The sequence below is a fragment of the Dunckerocampus dactyliophorus genome, chromosome 1 (assembly GCF_027744805.1).
Source record: "Dunckerocampus dactyliophorus isolate RoL2022-P2 chromosome 1, RoL_Ddac_1.1, whole genome shotgun sequence".
In the NCBI taxonomy this organism is placed as follows: Eukaryota; Metazoa; Chordata; class Actinopteri; order Syngnathiformes; family Syngnathidae; genus Dunckerocampus; species Dunckerocampus dactyliophorus.
In genome coordinates, this window is record NC_072819.1 from 43,921,236 (window position 1) to 43,940,382 (window position 19,147).

The window sequence follows — 19,147 nt, forward strand, 5'->3', positions numbered from 1 at the left end:
GACTGTGATCTGTTCCAAACACCCAAAAATATTAACAAAAAACCCCGAAAATGCGAATTAATTATAATTGGCGAACCCTTGCGAGCTCAAATTCAATAGTGTTTGTCATCTTCAAATTACTCTCACTCACAACTTTCTTTGGCCCCATGGCAAGTTATTAGCAGTTGCGTTAAAAAAAAAAAAATGCACTGATAGTGAGTCAGCAACGTGTTGTTTGGCCACTTGATTTCGCAGAACGATACAGTCCAGGGTTAGGACTAGTTTTTTTACATGCAATGTTGTACCAAAATGGGGGCAGTGTATGAAAATCGAGGCAAAATCTTCGCAAAAATTTTCACCAAAAACGGAATCATACACAAACCGGCGCGTACGAAAGAGAGTGATCCCAAAAGGTTGAGAGGTTCAAGGCTGTGCTTGGCCAGTCGCCATTGGGGAGTAATGTCATTTGTGTCAGTTTGAGGGGGGAGAGCCGGTGGAATGAGAAACAAACTCTGACATGGGTGGAGTCAGGACCATATCTGACGCATAAAATGATCTCATCTGGCAGAAGTCAAGGTCACATGCTCTACTACAAATACATTAAGGTCCACAGGGATTTACACCTTTTAAACTTGACCGCTGTGGAATCTGATCCACTGCCGACTATAGATGCACATATTTATGTGAACGTGCTTCTTGTGCTGGTGGGTTCTTGTGAGGGCGTTGAATTGGGGGGGGGCGCAACTGGAATTCAGATTGTCAGAGAGCCGCTACAGGGGCAGAAAATTGATTAAAAGTGTGTCCGCGAGCAAGACAATGGTAAATAAGGAAACTCTCAGGGCTGAAGTGAACATGTCACGTGTGTGTGTAGAAAACACAGCTTGTGGATGTTGCCGCTGCCCCGCCCAAACAAATCATGTGAAGTGATGTCATCACTTATGCAAGGCAGCTGGTCACCTTATGGGCTGTACGGTCTTTAAATACCAAGTGTGTTAGAGCACGGATGAGCAAGGAGTACATGTCTTTTAATGTTTCAGTGGTTAAGAGCTGCTCTTTACACCCACCATAAGCAATTTACCATGGCCTGGTTGTTTTGTTTGTCCGTGTAGTTGTGGGATTAAGCAAAAGCTTCTGCAACCATTATAGTAAACCAACGTAATGTAGGAGCAGATGAAAACTAACAATGCAAAAAGCCATTTTTGTCACTGGATTAGAGAAAGTGTCGGCTAGTTTTAGTACAGTCCCCTCAGACAATTTTTCCCTTGACCCAGTGGAGACGTCGTGCCCAGGCCAAGCGAGAACCTTCAATTAACAGACCGCCTTAACACATGAAACAAGATGAAAAACACGGCAGATCATTAAAAAAAAATCATTTTTATTTGATACTTTTGATCTTAAATCCAATTTAAAACGTTTGGCTGCTTGTAAAACAAAACAGTCCCTGCGGAATGTGAGTAATAACACCATACAAAATTCAATCCGGTCATACTGGGTTCCAGTTTATCATTTAAACAGTAGTTTCCTTGTGTTGAATCTCTTGCAACTCAAAAAACAAACAAAAAAAGAATCACACATTTGCACCACTGTGTACTTTGCTTGCTTTGTAAAAGGTGCCACAACGTTCATGTTTGTCCAACAAAAGCTCTCAAGTGAAAACTTTGGCACGTTGAAGCAAAGTAACACAGACTTGATATAGCAAAAAAACAACAACACACAGCTCAATAGAATACTGATATAAAATGGCATACACAGTATAATGAAGAGGAAATAACACTGATGGGTAGCGCTGCTGAGTTAGATGGTCTTCAGCCCGCATCTGAAGGCACTTTGGTGATGTGACTGTGTCTTGGTGGAGAAAACGATGAGGTTGAACTTCAGCTTCCTTGTGATGGCGGAAAAATGACCAATTTTACATTTTAGCGGCACAAAAAAAAAAAAATCACATGAAGTCATGCATACATACAGTTAACAGAAGAAGCCTGCAGGGACACATGCGCACCTTCACACTTCTACATGCTCAATAATTCAAGTGGACAGAGCTTTGCTGTGGACTGTGGAACATGTGCATGTGTCGTATGTTCTACTGGAGGGTGGAGCGCTGAACCTGATGACATGAAATCAGGCTGATGGGTGTCGACGGTATGAAGCCGCTGCAGCCCTTATGGGACCCCATCCTGGGTGAGTCATGCTGAAATACATTTTCATCCCACCCAAAAGCGCACACCTCCCATCTCCAGCTCGAGTGCCGTCAACAAGTCAGGGACTGAGCCGTCGTTAACATCCGCCGTGGCCACCTTCATCATCATCAGACTAGTTTTCCTGATGTTTGTTACGGCATACAGCCAAAGACTGGGAGAGAGAGGGGCAAGTGAGCCACAGTTGTGTCCATGAGGGATATTCTTTTTGTCCCTGATGACTATGTAGGTGTGGTGTCGTGTGTGTGTGTGTGCGTGTGTGTGTGTGTGTGTGCGTGTGAATGTGTGGAAAGGGGGTTCACAGCTCCGTGTCTGCAGTCTTGGTGGCGGAGTGACCGTTGGTGGGAGGAGTTGGCTCAGTCTTGGCAGCTTCAGGAGACTCCCCGTTCACACTGGGTTTCTCCTGGGTTTCTGCCGGGGGGTTGAGGGGGGCCACAGACACAAGGGTGTTCCCCTGGTTCTCCTGATCCACTGGATAAGCTTCCTCTGCCTGCAAGTGAAGCATAAACACATGTTGAAAATATAAAATACGAGGGTGAAAGATGCACATCTGTGCAAGACTGGGCTAAGAAAACAGCCACATTAGCAAAACAGACACATTAGCATCATAACAGAAAGTCCTTTGCTTTTTACAAAGAACCCAGCAAAAAGATATTGCTGCAAATGTGTCTGATGCCAGCTGGCGTCCTAGATTCAGACAATAAGATACATGACAATGCCAGTGCCAGCGTCTGGTATGACGTATAAAACACTTTTCGCACAGTGATATTATTTTCAACACAAGTATACACCCATTGTCCGCTATCCCGGCATTCAGCGTTTACACCGGCATCATCCCGGCTGTGTTACAGCTCAAATATTACCTCTCACATACAGATTATTGGTAGCGCAAGCTCATTCCTGCATTCCGTTTCTGTCACCCAACAAAAAGGCGGATACACTTGTCTTTAAAAGCAATGTATGAGGGGCTAATATTCTGCCTTTGAATGTAGAATCAGCCATGTCACGCCTGTGTAATACGAGGAAAGCGTTTAATTGCCTGATTATGAGATCCTGGCTTTCTGTTGCTGTGTTTTGTATGCACTGTACTTTGTTCTTATACGGATGTTTGTGCCACATAGAAATGTGCAGTTTTCCAAATGCGATCATTGCCCGCCTTCAGTTAAACTGGATTCTTTTTTGTGATTTTATTAAGACTAACCTGTTTTGTTGATAGTAGGGGAATATCTTATTTTAGTTGACTATTGGTCACAATTTTTTTAATGACTTTCTGAGACACAATGTTTAAAATAAATACGGCACTTTTCTATAATATATCATTGTTTTTATACATTACACATTGCAGCATTTGTCATATTTTGCACAAACAGTGTTGAAATGCATCTAGTAGCATCATCATAAAATCGGTATCAGTAATGAAGTCGGTATAGCTGATACTGGTAAAAAGGCCAGTATCCAGCATCTCTACTAAAACCTAAATCAAATAAAGTGGCCATCAGTGTCATGGGCAAATCTAGCCTGTCTGCAACCACCCATGTCGAGAAATGCATCTGTATTCGGGTTTTATAACACGCTGTCATATTTCTGTCATATTTCTACGTGCTGCAAACTTTGTCTGGCAGAAACACAAATAACCAATTATCAATTGAGATTCTTGTGAAGCCGATTTTCTTGCGGATTACGTTCATCAGAAATGTCTTTCAAGTACGTTTTAACAAAGTCATCTGATTCAGGGATGAACATGAATCGGATCTAAAGGATTTTAAAAAAGGCACGCATATTTATATGGATTTATATTCTTCAGAGACTTTCTGCATCTTTTCACACTCTTTCACACTCAGTTATGATTGACAAGCTGTGTGGCAATTTGACCCATTGTCACCGCAGGCTACATGCGTTGTGTTGAGTATATCCAAAGGGAAAATGTCACAAACTTCTCACCAGTTTGACTCCCTTGCTGTCAGTTCGGCGCTGGCATTTGCAGTAAGCAGCAACGATGGCGGCTGCAACCAGCAGACCGGTGATCAGGATCCCCACAAATACAGACCGATTTGAGGACGATGAAGACGATGGTGCCTCCACATTTGCCACACCTAGCTGCAAACACAGACGCGCAAATCGCAGATGAGACACAGCAGTTGAGGTATAGTGTCGGATGAAACAATACGCACCGTGGAAAATCAGTTGAAAGCTACATGTGGTATGCTTCCACAAATACCTTTGATTAGATATCAATCGAAATCGACTGCTCTAACAAACAGATACAATCACAATGTTGTTTGAAAACTGGAAAAAGTGACTGTTCAATACCACCAGGGTTCTTACTTGGATACAGGATAATGTCTAAAAGTTCCGAGAGAGAACTGCAATCTGCAGTGGATAAGTATGACCTGACTGGTTCAAATTTAGGAACTTAGGACCTTCGGAATGAGAGTTAAGAGTGCCAAGCGCTGAGCTAAATCCCAGCTCGATACCCAGCCCGGCTCTTAAGGGACAGTGAGTGAGGTTTACTAACATACATTTGCACTGCTACACCGGCTGGTTACATAAGGACCAAATCCTATAGGAGGTCTGTTTAACCAAGTCCAGGACCTGTTCCAAAGACAAGTGTCTATTGCTCTCTCACCTTGTCCTTTAATTCACCCTTGAGGGCTTCAGCCAGAGTTTGCTGTTTCGCTGCATGTGGGGGAAACAGAATTTAGAAATCATGACTGTATTACCGCAATAACAAAAATGAATTGTGTGTGTTCAAACACAGCGCCATCAGTACCCACCATCATTCCGGACCATCCTTACGTTGTTTCCCTCCTGGTAGACTTTTATGCGACAGTTTTCAGTGTAGCACCAGACATTGCTGTCCTGAATGTGCACTTTCGTGTCCTCCTGCAAACGGAGAGTATTTGAAATGAAATGACAGATTCCTTTCTGCTGTGCATTCTGGATGAAGCCTGACATGCATTTAACTGGGTTTGTAACCAACACGATGTCACCATGAACACTTTGCACGACATTCGCTCCCTGATTTATGCAAACAATACTTTTCAAAAACATTTGCCGTCCAGGGTGGAGTTTGAGGCCAAAAAACAAATGCGAGTTCCGGAATGTTCTCAGTGCACGAATGCCTTTGTGTGCGTAATGGAGGCAGACCGCAGCTGTATGGAATTCTTGCTGACTTTCCTCCGCCTTCATACTGAACTATGATATCACCTCATTGCACAACTAAAGACTTTCTGATTTAGGATCACTCTTCATTTTCTATAATGCGATCCAGACGTCTCTCTTTGCTCCCTGGAGATCCTTGTGAGCAAACCCTGAATCACAGCTAATTGGGACGGAGCCTGCAGCTGCACAATCCAGATTTTTTGAGGCGGGGAGGACCAAAAAACTCATGAGGGCTGAATTTGTGATATGCACTCCCTCCCTTGGAAGCCATGCTCTTCTCCATCTGCCTGTGTCACATGTGAAGCATCACATGTCTAATGGACGCAGCTTGGCTCATGTGGCCTCCTGGACGTGCGACTGATGAGGAATTTGCAGTTGTGCTATGTGCTATAGATATGATTCATAGTTCAGAGCAGGCTTATAACATCTTTGCTCCAAACAATCCTTCTTCTCTGGCAGCTCAGTCCATGCTTAGCTTTAGGTTGACTGCAGCAGATGACTTCTTCAGATGGTCCTCTGAGCTTGTTAATGTTACAGTAAAGACCCAAGTGGGGGTCACATGTTCAGCCTTATGCACCTGGACCCATCAGAAATCAGCCATTTATTGTGAATAACTCTGTACTTTGTTACTGCGTTCACATACCACATTTTAGGTGCGTTACTATGACAAACAAAACAACAATTGTGGGCTTAAACAACCCTGGTGGAGATTAAACACCCAAAACGAGCCGCACCCATGTTCTTACGAACAACAGACCAAGACAGGAAATGTTAGTCCCTTTTTTTGCCAGCAACAGTTTGCTGATTTACAATGTTTGAGGAATTCCGGAGAAGAGATGCTTTACAAAAGCGTCTGTCTTTACAGTAAGCGTCGCTGTCTGAGACATGCTGTGGAAAAACCCTGGTTTTCGTACAAAATTGCAAAATAGTCAGTTTGCCCTCTACTGTATTGAGTGCCCAAACAAAGCATCCTATGCGGTGCTGACCCACGTTTTTTGTTGGGTGCGACTGCTAAACAACCTGCCATGGGGCCAAAGAAAGCTGCGAGTGCAATTTGATAAAGAAGGTGAGAAACACTTATCAGGATTCATGATCAGGATGTACAGGAAGTACATCCATACATTCCATCCATTCGTCATTTAGAATTAGCTTTTACATTTTCTGCATGTAAAACTATAATGATTCTGTATAAATGGTATTTTTGGTTTGATTGGAATTACATGATTTCTTGTGGGAAAAATGTGAACGTCCGGTTTCCCCTGAGCGCGAAGCCTTCTGACTAATGTAGGAAACATCCACATTAACCAACACAATTAACATCGCCGAAAACTAGTCGCACTGCGATTATGAATCAGTTTAAATTGGAGGTGAAATTGACTGCAGGTGTGAGTGAAATTTTGCAAATGTAACTCCATCTTTTATCTTGTAGATGTGTATTTGTATTTATATGGGGTGTGTATTTTATATATAATTTGTGTGAATTACCTAATAAATGATTGCAACATCATCTAAAATCCTTTATCTGAAATGATTGAAAGAAATGATGACAAATGTTTAAATAATGACAGTGGGTATAGTGGAATGTGATAACAATGTGCAGTGGGCAGTGGAATAATTACTGGTTTCCATGTATGGTGACTACTGACTGAGATAAGGGATGAGATTAAATAGATCCTGGACCTTAGCCTGGTCTGGAGCAGGCTAACTCCACAGAATAAATCTCCATGGTAACTTATGTCAGAACATATCCTGCTTATGTGCAACCGGATCATGGATAAATTGAGCCAGGATAACCAAGATATCCCGGCTTAATCCCTCATCCTAGTTTGCGACGGGCCCCTGATGCTCCATCCCACTGTTGTCGATCAAGTAAAACTGAGTCACAGTTAACAAGTACACTGCAGTTGTGGTTTTGTCAAAGTGCAAAAAAGATGAGTGCGGTGTACCCACACAGTTAGTTGTGGTGACCACAGCCTTGACAGCCTTACTCTCCTCGATCTCCTCCTTCCCGACACATTCCACCACGGGCTGTGGAGACAGGAAACGATATCAGATATAGAGCACAATACAAATGCTCCACAATTACAATCTCGTCAATAAATACATTCACCACCTTTGTTTTAATGACGTGGGAATGATCTGACGAATCCACAACCACGGTGTCATCGTCGCCGAGACCACTAGGGCCAGCGGTTGTCCCTAGAGTGTCACCTTCCTGGTTATGACTGGGTGAACCGGTCACTGAAGGGGTGGTATTTTCAGCAGGTGTGTCCGAGTCTCCTCCAGCCGCCGGAGAGGCTCCAGAATCTGGCGCATTGGTGGTGTCCAGCTGGGAATCCAGGTCTGTCGCAGCGGAAGTCACTGAGAGTTCAGAGATCAAGATAATTAAATGCACATTCATCATGCAGAAACACACAAACTTTCATACGGAACATCAAGGAGACGGAAAATCAATCCAGTATCTCCTTATAGTTGCTATTGGGTTACGTAGTTGAATAGTGTTACATGTACAGTAATCCCCGTTTACTGTGGCTAATTGGTTCCCATCCCGACCATCATACAGTACATTTCCGCAAAGTACGGTTCCTCTTTTGTAAATGGAATCATTTTGTACTTAGAGCACAGAAAACACGTTTCCGGCCTTCTAAATACGGCTTTCAACATTATTAGAGCTTTCTGGAAATAACACCCCTATAGTGACCTTTACACTCATATTAGCCAATATATGCCTGTGAATATTTTCATTCAGTATTTGTATTCGCAGGACTTTGAATCGATTGCAACGAGACTGTTCAGGCTGTCTTAGAAGACGTTTCACCTCTCATGCCAGTAGGTCATCAGGTCATGCTCAAAGACCAGGTGGGACAAACACTAGTCAGACCAGCCAGATTAGCTCTCGTCTGACCAGACCACACAGTCTAGTTGCGATCGATTCAATGCCCTGAGAGTTAGCCAATATAGTAGACAAAACCAGAGAAAGAAGACATATTAGACATCAATAAAACATAACATAGACTCACACGCTAGCGCTGGGAGAGTTCCCTGCTGTTTTTTTTCTGGACAGTCTACTTCCTGCAGCGGCTACTGTCTCATCAATGTAGCATTATTACTGACACCTAGTGACTAGTGTAGAATATTACATATGACGTCTTTGAATGTGTCTACTGAATGCCTTATATTTGTATTTTCTTTCATTTAGCACTTTTCATGCTAAAAAATGCTTACTTTTGGCCAAAAACATGTACAATTTGATTAAACATACACATTTTTCAGTAATAAGCCATAAAAGAGCAATTATTTATTAATTGATTTATTTTGAAAAACAGTGATAAAGTGAAGCCGTGACATTTGAACCGCAAAGCGGCGAGGGACAACTTTACGTTACACAACCAGTTGAAAGTTGATTTCAAAAGAGTGCTGACTATCCTAAGTCAAGTATCTTAACAAAACAAAACTACAAGATTCTTGCTGTGGTGTACCAGTTTGACTTAAACCACCTTGTGTTACCATTTAAAAGGTTTCTTGTTTTGAAATAGGACAATAAACTCTGAAAGTTTAACCTATTTCCCAGTTTATAAGTCGCTCCGGAGTATAAGTCACACCAGCCAAAAATGCACAATGAAGAAGTAAAAAACATACACAAGTCGCACTGGACTATATGTCGCACTAGACTATTAGTTGCATTTTTGGGGGGGAAATTTTATTGTATAAAATCAGAGACCAAGAATAGACATTTCATCTTGAAAAGCAAGTTATAGTAATAACAATAAAATGGATAACAATAGGCTAAATAGGCATCTGTTAACGTAACATGAATAGGTGGTACGTTCACGTAATGTATTAACAGTTATTCGTAACACATAACCAGTTTACTTGCAGCTTGTAATCTGCAGAATATGATTTTCTTTTTGGGGGCATTTGTGTTATGTCTTTCTCAGTTGTCTTTATAAGCTGATGTTTACATTGTAAATTTTCAGTGGTACAGGAGTGATAGCAGTAGCAGATACTGGCACACAAGCCAACAGCGCCCTCTGCGCTGTCAGGCTGCCAGTGTGAAAAAAAAACATACAGTATATAAGTCGCTCCGGAGTTCAAGGTGCAGGACCACCCAAACCATGAAAAAAAGTGTGACTTATAGTCTGGAAAATACGGTACCTATTAAGACTGGTTTGGAACAGACACCAGGCATCTATGTTAATGGATCAGATTTCACAATTGTTGCAACCGGACGCCTACCTTCATCGCCGGCATCACCTGCAGGTGCATCTGTAACTGGATCATCATCCTGGCCCAACACACCATCTGCAAAGGCAGAGAATCCAAATCAACTTTAAAAGTCGGTATGACTGGCACACTTTGTGGAGTACTGCAATACCAAACCACCACGTTAATGTTAAGAGGTACAGCAATTTGGGATTATGTTGCCTGTGCAAACACTCCATTAAGTGATGGTATAAATATATTGGTGAGGTAAACTAAAACGTAAGAATCTAGCCTTAGTGCTCTTTAGCTAAGAAGAAGACAAATAGACTGTATGTCACAAATAAACAGTCACAAGGTCATGGCCTCTGACTATCTGTTCCTCATCTGAGCGGGGTCATATGTTTGAAACACTCATTAAATTGGGTGGTGCAAAGACATCAAATACATTCTTATTGCCAAAGGCATGTGATTTCAAAAGTGCAAATGCTTTTTGGTGTCTATCCTTTACCACAGACCTTCCAGATTCCTTCTATGTCTTTTCTATCTATCGCTCATCCTTTTTCAGGTTACAGGGAAGCTGGAGTGAGGCGGACTACACCATGTACTGAAACACTCACATTCACACCAATGAACAAGTTAGTCTCTTCAATGATGCTAAATATACACGTGTTTTGGACTGTGGGAATAAAATAGAGCACACAGACAAAACCAACACAAACATAAAAACACAGGGAGAATATGAAAAACAAGAATGCAACCACTGTGCTGCCCCTTCACATTTGCTTTTGTGACTAATGAATCCAGTCTTCAAGGAATGTTCAGTCTAGAAAAGTTAGGGCTGGCAATTTAGGCCTCCGTTGTCCTTTTCACAAACATAAACACAGCCAGCTAAGCAGCTATAAAGTGGAACTTGTGCATAAATGTACTCAAATTATTAAGGTCACAAAGGTTAAATCACTTTTAACTATTCAACTCCAAACTATTTTTCTCCCAGATTGGACACGCATGTATTAGCCATCAAAGCAAAACTGACATTTTCACCAATAATACATTTTAAAATGATATTATGCGGCTTAATCCTGTAAAGATAATGTGGGACTGTTAGCAGGAGGCTACTACTGCATCATAATAATAAGCTGCCTTTTTAATATCGTCTTCACTGGCTGAATCAGATGTAGCCTTAGCGGCATGCAAACAGGTTTAAGTGGGCATAAATGGTTTAACTGCTCTATTAGAGTCTTCAGATAATTGTCTTCAGCATGAGCTGGGTGGTTTAATAGTGCAATAACATGGGGGAACAAATAGTTATTTTCAACACTGCAGAATGGAGCAAGTACCTCAATGTATGTCTTATATAATGCTTTTAGGATAGGTAAGCATGTTGACTAAATACTGATGATGACAAAAGTCAAACAAATATTTCCTTTCTGCAAATGTGCACAGTCATAGTACGATGACAGGCGCATTTTTTAATGTTAATCTTTCAATGAAGAAAAAAAGAACACTTTATATGCTAGCTCCATGTAAAGACAACACTGGCCTATAATGGGCATGGAGAGGAAAGGGTAGATGCTGCAGATCTATCATGTAACCTACTCGCTTCCCTACTGGAAACATGGAGCAGATTTCCGGCCTGAGCGCCATGGAGCTCACAGCCTGGTGTTCCCTTCTTTGATGTGGCACACCACAGACCATAAGTAGAAGACAGAATGCAAAATGGACCCATGATGGCGTGTGGAGGGCTACATGTTGCGTGTTTTTTCATGTCTGGACAAAAACATACTGAGTGATGGTATAGTTTGATTCATGCATTCACAGTATCTCAAATGGACTGTGCCAGTGGGATACACTCTGCAGGGTTCAGTGCAACAGGACTAAACAAAGCTGCCGTGTGTGGGCTCTTAGTCAGACGCGTTGTTCCTCAATACCTTTTTTTTCCCATGTTGAAATCAACACACTGTTTAATGGGCCTGTCATTAATCAGATCCTTGTATAACTCAAACTGAACGTATAATTTTGTCTAATTCAACAAGCGTGTACAGTATGTGACAGTGTATAACTTCATCCACATGGATTCTAGACATTGATTAGGGTTTCAATTCAAAGAGGTCTCAGAGGGGCTGGTACCGGCTGCAGCACGAGTGCAAAGGGAGGTAGCCCTAAAGATTTTTCTCTATTAAAGAGAAATATTTATACTAATTTCAACCCTATTTTCACTTTGCTGTATACATTGTGTTGCATGTGTTACACCACACAAGTAGTAGACCACACACACACACACACACACAGATGCAAGAAGGAGAGATGGGGGGCATAAATAATGTTGAGGGCACTGTGTGGGGTAGAGGGTCACAGGGGGTAGTTGATGTATTTTTGGTTGGCCACATAAATAAAAAGCAAATTTAATTTATGTGTGTTGTTGAAGACGAATTGTCAGCTTGCGTTTTTACCACAGAGTTCCACCAATGTCTCTCTATTCTTCATCAAAAGGGGTACAACTGGCATCCTCACAATCACTGCAATGCCAGCGTTTGGATCCACAGTGGGAAACCTCACGGAAATTCCAGCAAAAACAAACACTGTCACACCTGATTAAACGGCCACAGTGAGAGAGTTTGACCAGGGGACACCGGCAGTGGTGGTGTTAAACAGAGGAAGCCCGCTTCCTCTCTGGGGGGGAATGTAAGGAGGTTTAAGTAGAGAGGGGGGGGAAGGTGGTGCAGCTGTCGCTCCTCTTTCACATCAGTTGGATTGTCAGGAAGATGTGAAAGCTGTGACATCATTCTGGAGGGGGAAGCTTCAGCAGCCGTAAGGATTTGTGTTTGACCTCCACCCAGACCATATAGAGACAACGCCCTGGCTCTCATTCTGTGCCACACCCGTGTTACTTCCAGATGTCCAGAAAAGACCCTTGAGTCGACCTTCCTTCCCTGCTTGTGAATACCTCCTCAACTAAGTCCGGAATCAATTAGGCAAACCCTCAAGGTCACTTTGAAAAGACAAGATGAGGAGATGACCAAAGTATCAAATAACCAAACAAAACACACAAAAAAGTGAAGCCTGCAATGACGTCGTCTTTTAAATGACAAGACAAGCAGATGTGGAATCAAAGTGTCCATCTCGTGCAGAATAAATCACAACTCTTAACTCATCCAATTTTAGAGGCTGCAGCCACTACATGTTTGGCTCTTGTACAACCTGACTCTCAACAAAAGTGCCCAGAATGGTGGCTGGTAAGCTTTCTCTCAGCTCGGAAGACAATACGTTTGACCACTAAACAACAGCGTTCCAAAGTCAAATCTTTTGGCTTTGCTGCAAGTAGTTGTGGTTGTATCTGTTCTACAACTGGAATAGGTGCTATGTTATGTTATGGTTCAGGCAGTGCAGACCTCCGTCCAGGCTAAACAACTGTGTCCTGTCGGTTGAGTCAATGCTCGCTGTCCTCTGAGGATCATCATACATGTTGAAAAATTCCTGGCTCTGGAAAAATACCTGAAAAATATTGACCCAAGCCATACCCCTCCAGAAAAATGTTAAGTTATAGCCCTTCTCCACGTCTATTACTGAACTTTTACATGTTGACAATTGCAATATATTTAGTTTGCTTATTTGTCATTTACATTTTCTTCACTTCCTGTGTGAAAAGAAAGGTGTTGGAAAAACAATGTATCAAAAAGAAAATAGGAGTTACAATACTGACACTATATAGCTTGTGCAGTGTTAAGGAAAAGGAAGAAAAAAAATATGAAAAATAAAGACAAAATAAAATGTAATAAAAGTGGTTAAAAAATGTATTTTACTGAAGTAAAAATGTTAACTCAAGTCACCCAATTTATAACTACCAGTATTTTCTGTACATAAATGATCTTATTGGTGATCATCAATAAATGAGTGCTTTTCTTAGTATTGTTGAATTTGGCATAATCGATGTTACTTTTGAGTTGTTATTGTCGATTGATGTTGGCTTCAAGATGCATCAAGTCTTTGCCAGTTGAGTCTTTTAATTTCTTTGTTGTCGAGATGACATCATCTTCAATATTAGCCCAGCTCCTTGATGTCGTTGACAAGTATTTTGGCTTCCTCCGGTCCTCCATTTAACTTGATGTAGATTTTACAGTTGGTGCTCTAAGTGCCTTGAAGTTCCCAATGCTTCCTGAGTTGATATGTTCCACACATTATTATGTACATATAATATATAATTTGTTTTTTTACGGATGAAAATTAATCTGTCAAAAGGCTTTAAGCAACTATTTCCTGAGTGGAAAAAAATAATTAGCACTAACTGTTGAATTTTTTTTCAACAGTTCATAGTAATGGAAGTAGCAGAGCACAGTCTGAGAAAGAACTCAAGAACCACCTAACCAGCAATTACGCTGCAGGCTATAGGTTCAGGTACCTTAATAGAAGCACAATTTCTAAGGTGGCCTTTGTGGGCCCATTACGCTCTATAAATATCACACTGACCAACATCTTGGAGCTGTATGAAGAAATTAAAAGATTGACACTACTTCTTCCCTAGTTTACGTATGGATTTGACAACTATTTTTGTTCCCTCGTAGAAGGGTGGTAAAAGTTGACTTTTCCACCCAGTCCACACCCCTGGTGTTTTTAAACCAAACACAAGACAGTTTGGAGTGGGGGAAAAAATGAAAGGAATTAACAACAACTGGATTTGGAATGTATTACATGCACATCCTTGGGCAGGATGTGTCTGTCACAGCACTGGGCACACAGCCATGTTGTGTTGACCTGCAGAGGTGAACAGTGTGGACCACAGATAACGCTCACGGACACCGCATGCTCTGCATTTAGGACAGTAGCCCATGATGGCAATGTTTTGCAGTGCAGTTTTTTCTATATTATATATAATAGAGATAATTTACTCAGTTAATGTGTATAAATACATTTGTTGAATTGTCAATACAGTGCTGTTTTGTTGTCCTTTTCTTAACATCTGTCTGACTTCCTGTTCCAGGGACAGGGTGACTTCAGCCCCCTGCCACTCAGAAGAGCGTGGTATGTAAAATTTTCTTTTGGGTTTTCAGGCACAAAATGATTGCGCTCCATTTATTCTGCCTAGCAACAAGTGGCTGGCCAAACAGAAAAAGAATCCAAGATAAGTCTTTAAAAGTGTTCCAGTTTTGTGTTGTCTGTGGTGTTTATAACATTGGGAGTATTGGAAAAGTTAGACACAATACTGTACTTTTGTAGCCCACTAAGTACTTTTCTTTTTTTCCCTTCTACCAATAGAAAGTAACTAATATTACTCAAATTCAGCTCATTTGCATGATGGAAATGCAGCAAAAACTGCTATAATTAAAAGTCGAATAGGACTCCCAAGTAGGATGAAAGTACCAATGTTTTTATTCAACCCCTAATTCACTCATTAAAATAGTTTCAGCATGGCGGTGGAATTCAAAACCAGTGTTTCCAAAATAGCCTGTCCACTTTGTTAGAGGACAAGAAAGTGGAAACACCAGCTGTGTCAGAGGCAGCAGATGTGACTTATTCCAGCTGCTGTTCTAACATGAAACTGAGTTGATGTGGGTGGTGGAGGTTGTACAAAGAAGCAAAGACCTGTAGCCTTGAACGGTCAAGCTGTGATATAACGGGATGTCAAGCTAATACTAGAAAAGGTAAACTTACACAGAAAAATCTCTTAAATGCACATCAGGGGCAAACTGTAGCGTGACATACAGTTCCATCTTTGGGGGAAGCAATTAGGAAGCACTAAGTATGGTTTCGACAATGCTTTCACAGAACAATAATTACTAGGCGCAGTCAAAAGTTGTCCTTCAGCTTAATTAAGTTTTCTCCTCAGAGATGAACTTTCTTTGTTCTGACCCTTCCTGGTTGTCCAACACGAATGAATCAGTGTAAAGTGGCTGCTGTAACTGCAGATGGAGTCAATGTGAAGTGGGAATGACACACTTCCAAGTTCATGTTTTGGATTTCATGCTGTTCATTATCTGTGGCTGATTGTGAACTCAGTCCAAGCGCTGCCTTAAATTGTCTTCTGAAAGTTAAGGAAAGACCGTTTTCTTTTGTATTCTTTAAACTACTTAATACCCATGGCTGTGCTGCAGGGTGCTTGGAGAACAAAGAACAATGAAGTCCACCAGAACAGCAGTAATTAGAACAGGAAGGTTTAAACGTTATCGCATGGTCTGCTATTCATTAGGCTTGTTTCACTGGGTAAATGTTGTTACTAGATGATTTACGTCTCCACATACACCCCTTTGCCTGGATGATCACTGAGTTGGCTGTGATGGAGGTCTTCGTAAATGTTTTCTTTGGCACAAAACTGTCTTCATATGAACATAATGCAGCAGCAGCTTAAGGCCAGCATGTCTGTGAAGGCTGGTAGATGAGGTAAAGGAGTGGACATTTGATGGTAGGCCCTGTTTATTTTATTGTTGGTTTTTTTTTTGTTTTAATGGCAAATTGGCACATTGTAAGAGCACAGGCTCCAAGTTTAATTACTTTGCAAAGTCACGTGGCTCCCCCACCATAACTTTGGGCCTAAGTGAACCCACACCCTGGCCTGACCTAAGACTGCTATCTGCCAAGCCTTACATAACAGACCCACACCCTTGAGAAGCTGACGTGAATACAAGTTAATCAAAACTTGGGGCCTAAAGAATGTTGGTCAATAGCAGAAGGCCTCAAGAAAAGGATTCTACTCATGTTTATGGTTTTGGAAAAGACTGAATGACACTCAAAACGTTCCACATTTTACTTCAGTAGTGGTGTCATGATTACACTGACAAAAACCAAAATGAGAAATGAATACATAGTAATGATGTTTACTGCAAATACAATACCATGCCTCAATTGTGTGGTTAAAACTCCCCATGAACAATCAGTTTTCCTCCTCAAACAAAAAGAAGGAAACACAGTAAGATGCATTTTAAACGTGCAACACGCCAAATAACTGAACGATGAGCCAAATGTGTACTGACAAAGCAGCAGTTTTATCGGAACTGGACATTTCCCACTGACTGACTTCAGCAAGAGACAGCTCTCAAACTATGTAGCTGACTTCTCTACTTGCTGATCTTCTTCATCCCTAATGGGTGTGGTGACACACACGAGGCTCATGAACTCACCTTCCAATTTTTTTTCCAAACGGCTTCGAATGCCTCTTTTTCACACAGCTTTGTGAAACAAACTCTTTAATCCGGTCTGCCTAACTACCTTTGCCCATTGTGAATAGCTGTTTCAGGGTTGTTACCAGTCATTGCACTTTCGGTTTTGCATCGTCATGTCATGAGATTTACAGTTTGCAGGTACATTCCCCTACTAAAAAGGCTCATTTCATTCTGTTTTCGTGTATGTAAGTCTGCATAGTTTATACTATCTTGCATCACATGGGAGTCATTCGTGCACAAAGGACATACTGAACACTGGCAAGGGTCCTCACAGAATCACATGCACTGCAAATTTTGGAAACTCCCAACACACAAGGCAATATCTTGGTGTTGTGTGGTTCTTTCTACCACTGATTGTCACAGCTGCCTGAGGCCTTGACTTCATCACAGAGAAGTCATTGTAAATTACGAACAGAGGGGTGTAGATAAAGGTTTGGGTCCCCCCCCCCACCCAAAAAAAAAATTAAGTGTGACACAACTTCTCAAAGAGGTGTTGAATGACATCATCCAACAGTCCATCGCCCTTATAGTGCTACATACTTGCATGTCTGCGTACCTAACGACAGTGGTGACTGGCCCGCTCATGCGTTGCAGCCATGTTTGTGCTAGTAAACACAGTGAAACGTTCTCAGTAATCAAGTTTCAAAAGGCACTTGCCAGTGTCCCACCCTGTGGCCCCTGGGAGGCTTTCTTACATTTGTCTGTCGCTGTACTTATTTACACAACTAAACTAAGTGTGTGGACTGTTGCAGCAGTACATGATCTTATGAATGTACTTGGTGGTTTATTCAGTTTGAGAATTGCATGCTCTGCGCCTGTTTGTGTGACTACAACAAAGAGATTACAAATGAGCGTCAACCTTGCCTCCTGATCACCATTTCCAACAGCAAGTACTAAAAAGTCACATGTTTTTAAGGACAGAGTTGCATTACGTGATGAGGATACGTCATAATTGACTTTCACTTCATGACGGCCTGTGACCTCAAACATTACGCTGGCTATGATACATTGTATTTAGCACATTCATTGATCTGTGAGAAGCTTTTCACTTTTGATCGTTTCAAGCGACCCTATGCATATTGTCTGATAAACTCCAGTGTCAACAATGTGGCAGGTCTGTGTGATTATGTGTCACTGAAGAACGGGGACTGGCTTCTGAAAGTCATCTGTTGCACACCACACACAAATGTTAACTGTGCCTTAAATACATTGAGGATGGAGAAAGGTGGAGAAAGCCATTTTTACACAGTTGAAAATAAGCATGTGCACTTGTATAAGGTGGAAGTTAGCTGGCAAACCTTCCTTAACTTTTTGCAAACACACGCAGACACGTGTAACCGACATGTCATATGCAGCAAACACACGTCTAATATCTACTACTATATTGTGTTGGGAATTGCTAACAGTAACTGGATTTCCATGTAAATCAAATTGGTAAGTGGCCGATGTAGACAGTACCCCTCATTATTCTGCAAATGAGCAGCATGCTCTTGCATCTCATGATCTTTTCTCCTTTCAAAATTGACCCGAAGCTATTTTCATCGGACTGGTGTACTGCTCAAGGTCACTACATATGTTACTCTGCAGAAGTCACTGAACTGGGCCTTAACGAGGCCAAGACCAACTTTGGGGGCGGCAGCGGAGTCAAAGTCATGCATTATCACCACAGTGCAGTTATGATTAGGTCTGACACACACACACCCCACACACAAAAGCACTACAGATTACAAAGCAGAGTTATTCTCCACTGCAACTTTCCACTCCTGAGCAGACCTTTTGTTTCGGGCCACGATACCGTCAAACGTCTTCACCTCACCCCATCAACCTCTTTTATACTTTATGCTAGGATATAGGAAATTGTCTTTACACATTGAGGAGATGTCAGACTGTCACATCTGTGAACAGTTTGGAGATTTTGTTCTTAGTGGAATCATACCCCCCTTCTCTCCTGCAACCAGTCCCAATTTCCAAGTTTTACTCTTTGCAGCTGGTCTTTAACCTGTGACCCTGCCCCAATTATAGTGCACGTATTACGAACTTCATTTTGTTTTACAAAACTTCTAGAAGGAGCCCCAACTCATGCATGAATAACAAAGCCAAAAAGACAAAGGAGAATACCATTTAGCTGAAGTCACATTTCAAAATAGACCATATAATCAGTAACTTACTGCGTAACAACAATGTGCAGAGCACCAGGACTAAAGCCATGCTGTTCATCCTCCACATGGTCAGACTGAGATGGGAGCGCGTGCTGAAGGAGGTGTGCTGCAGTGAGGCTGAGTTAGTGAATGGGCAGGGAGTTGGGAGTTTCCTGAGAGGTCTGAGTGAGTGGGAAAGACAAGCTGGATAAAGTCTTCTTCCTTGTGCCGTGCGGGTCTTTATATGCCCCCCCCCCCCCGTGCGTGTGATCTGTCCACACCCCTTTTCAGTTAGAACGTTTACCCTCAGTCCAACCGT

At 41.8% G+C, this 19,147-nt stretch overlaps 1 protein-coding gene across 1 annotated transcript; it reads right to left on the minus strand.

Annotated features, from left to right (window-relative positions):
* Nucleotides 1-1,333: 1,333 nt before the first annotated feature.
* On the minus strand, nt 1,334-19,026 carry LOC129185755 (uncharacterized). Its single transcript, XM_054783185.1, has 8 exons — nt 18,859-19,026; nt 9,573-9,638; nt 7,450-7,697; nt 7,287-7,364; nt 4,949-5,057; nt 4,801-4,850; nt 4,116-4,271; nt 1,334-2,664 (listed from the first exon to the last, which is right to left on the minus strand). The coding sequence occupies exons 1-8, from the start codon at nt 18,914-18,916 to the stop codon at nt 2,473-2,475; spliced, it is 957 nt and encodes a 318-aa protein (XP_054639160.1). The 5' UTR covers nt 18,917-19,026; the 3' UTR covers nt 1,334-2,472.
* Nucleotides 19,027-19,147: the final 121 nt, after the last annotated feature.

Coding starts and splice junctions, on each gene's coding strand:
- LOC129185755 (XM_054783185.1), bottom strand. CDS start 18,916: ATGTGGAGGATGAACAGCATGGCTTTAGTCCTGGTGCTCTGCACATTG. Junction 7,698..9,572: donor AGGTGATGCCGGCGATGAAG/GTAGGCGTCCGG, acceptor CTGAACTCTCAG/TGACTTCCGCTGCGACAGAC. Junction 2,665..4,115: donor ACAGCAAGGGAGTCAAACTG/GTGAGAAGTTTG, acceptor CTTCACTTGCAG/GCAGAGGAAGCTTATCCAGT.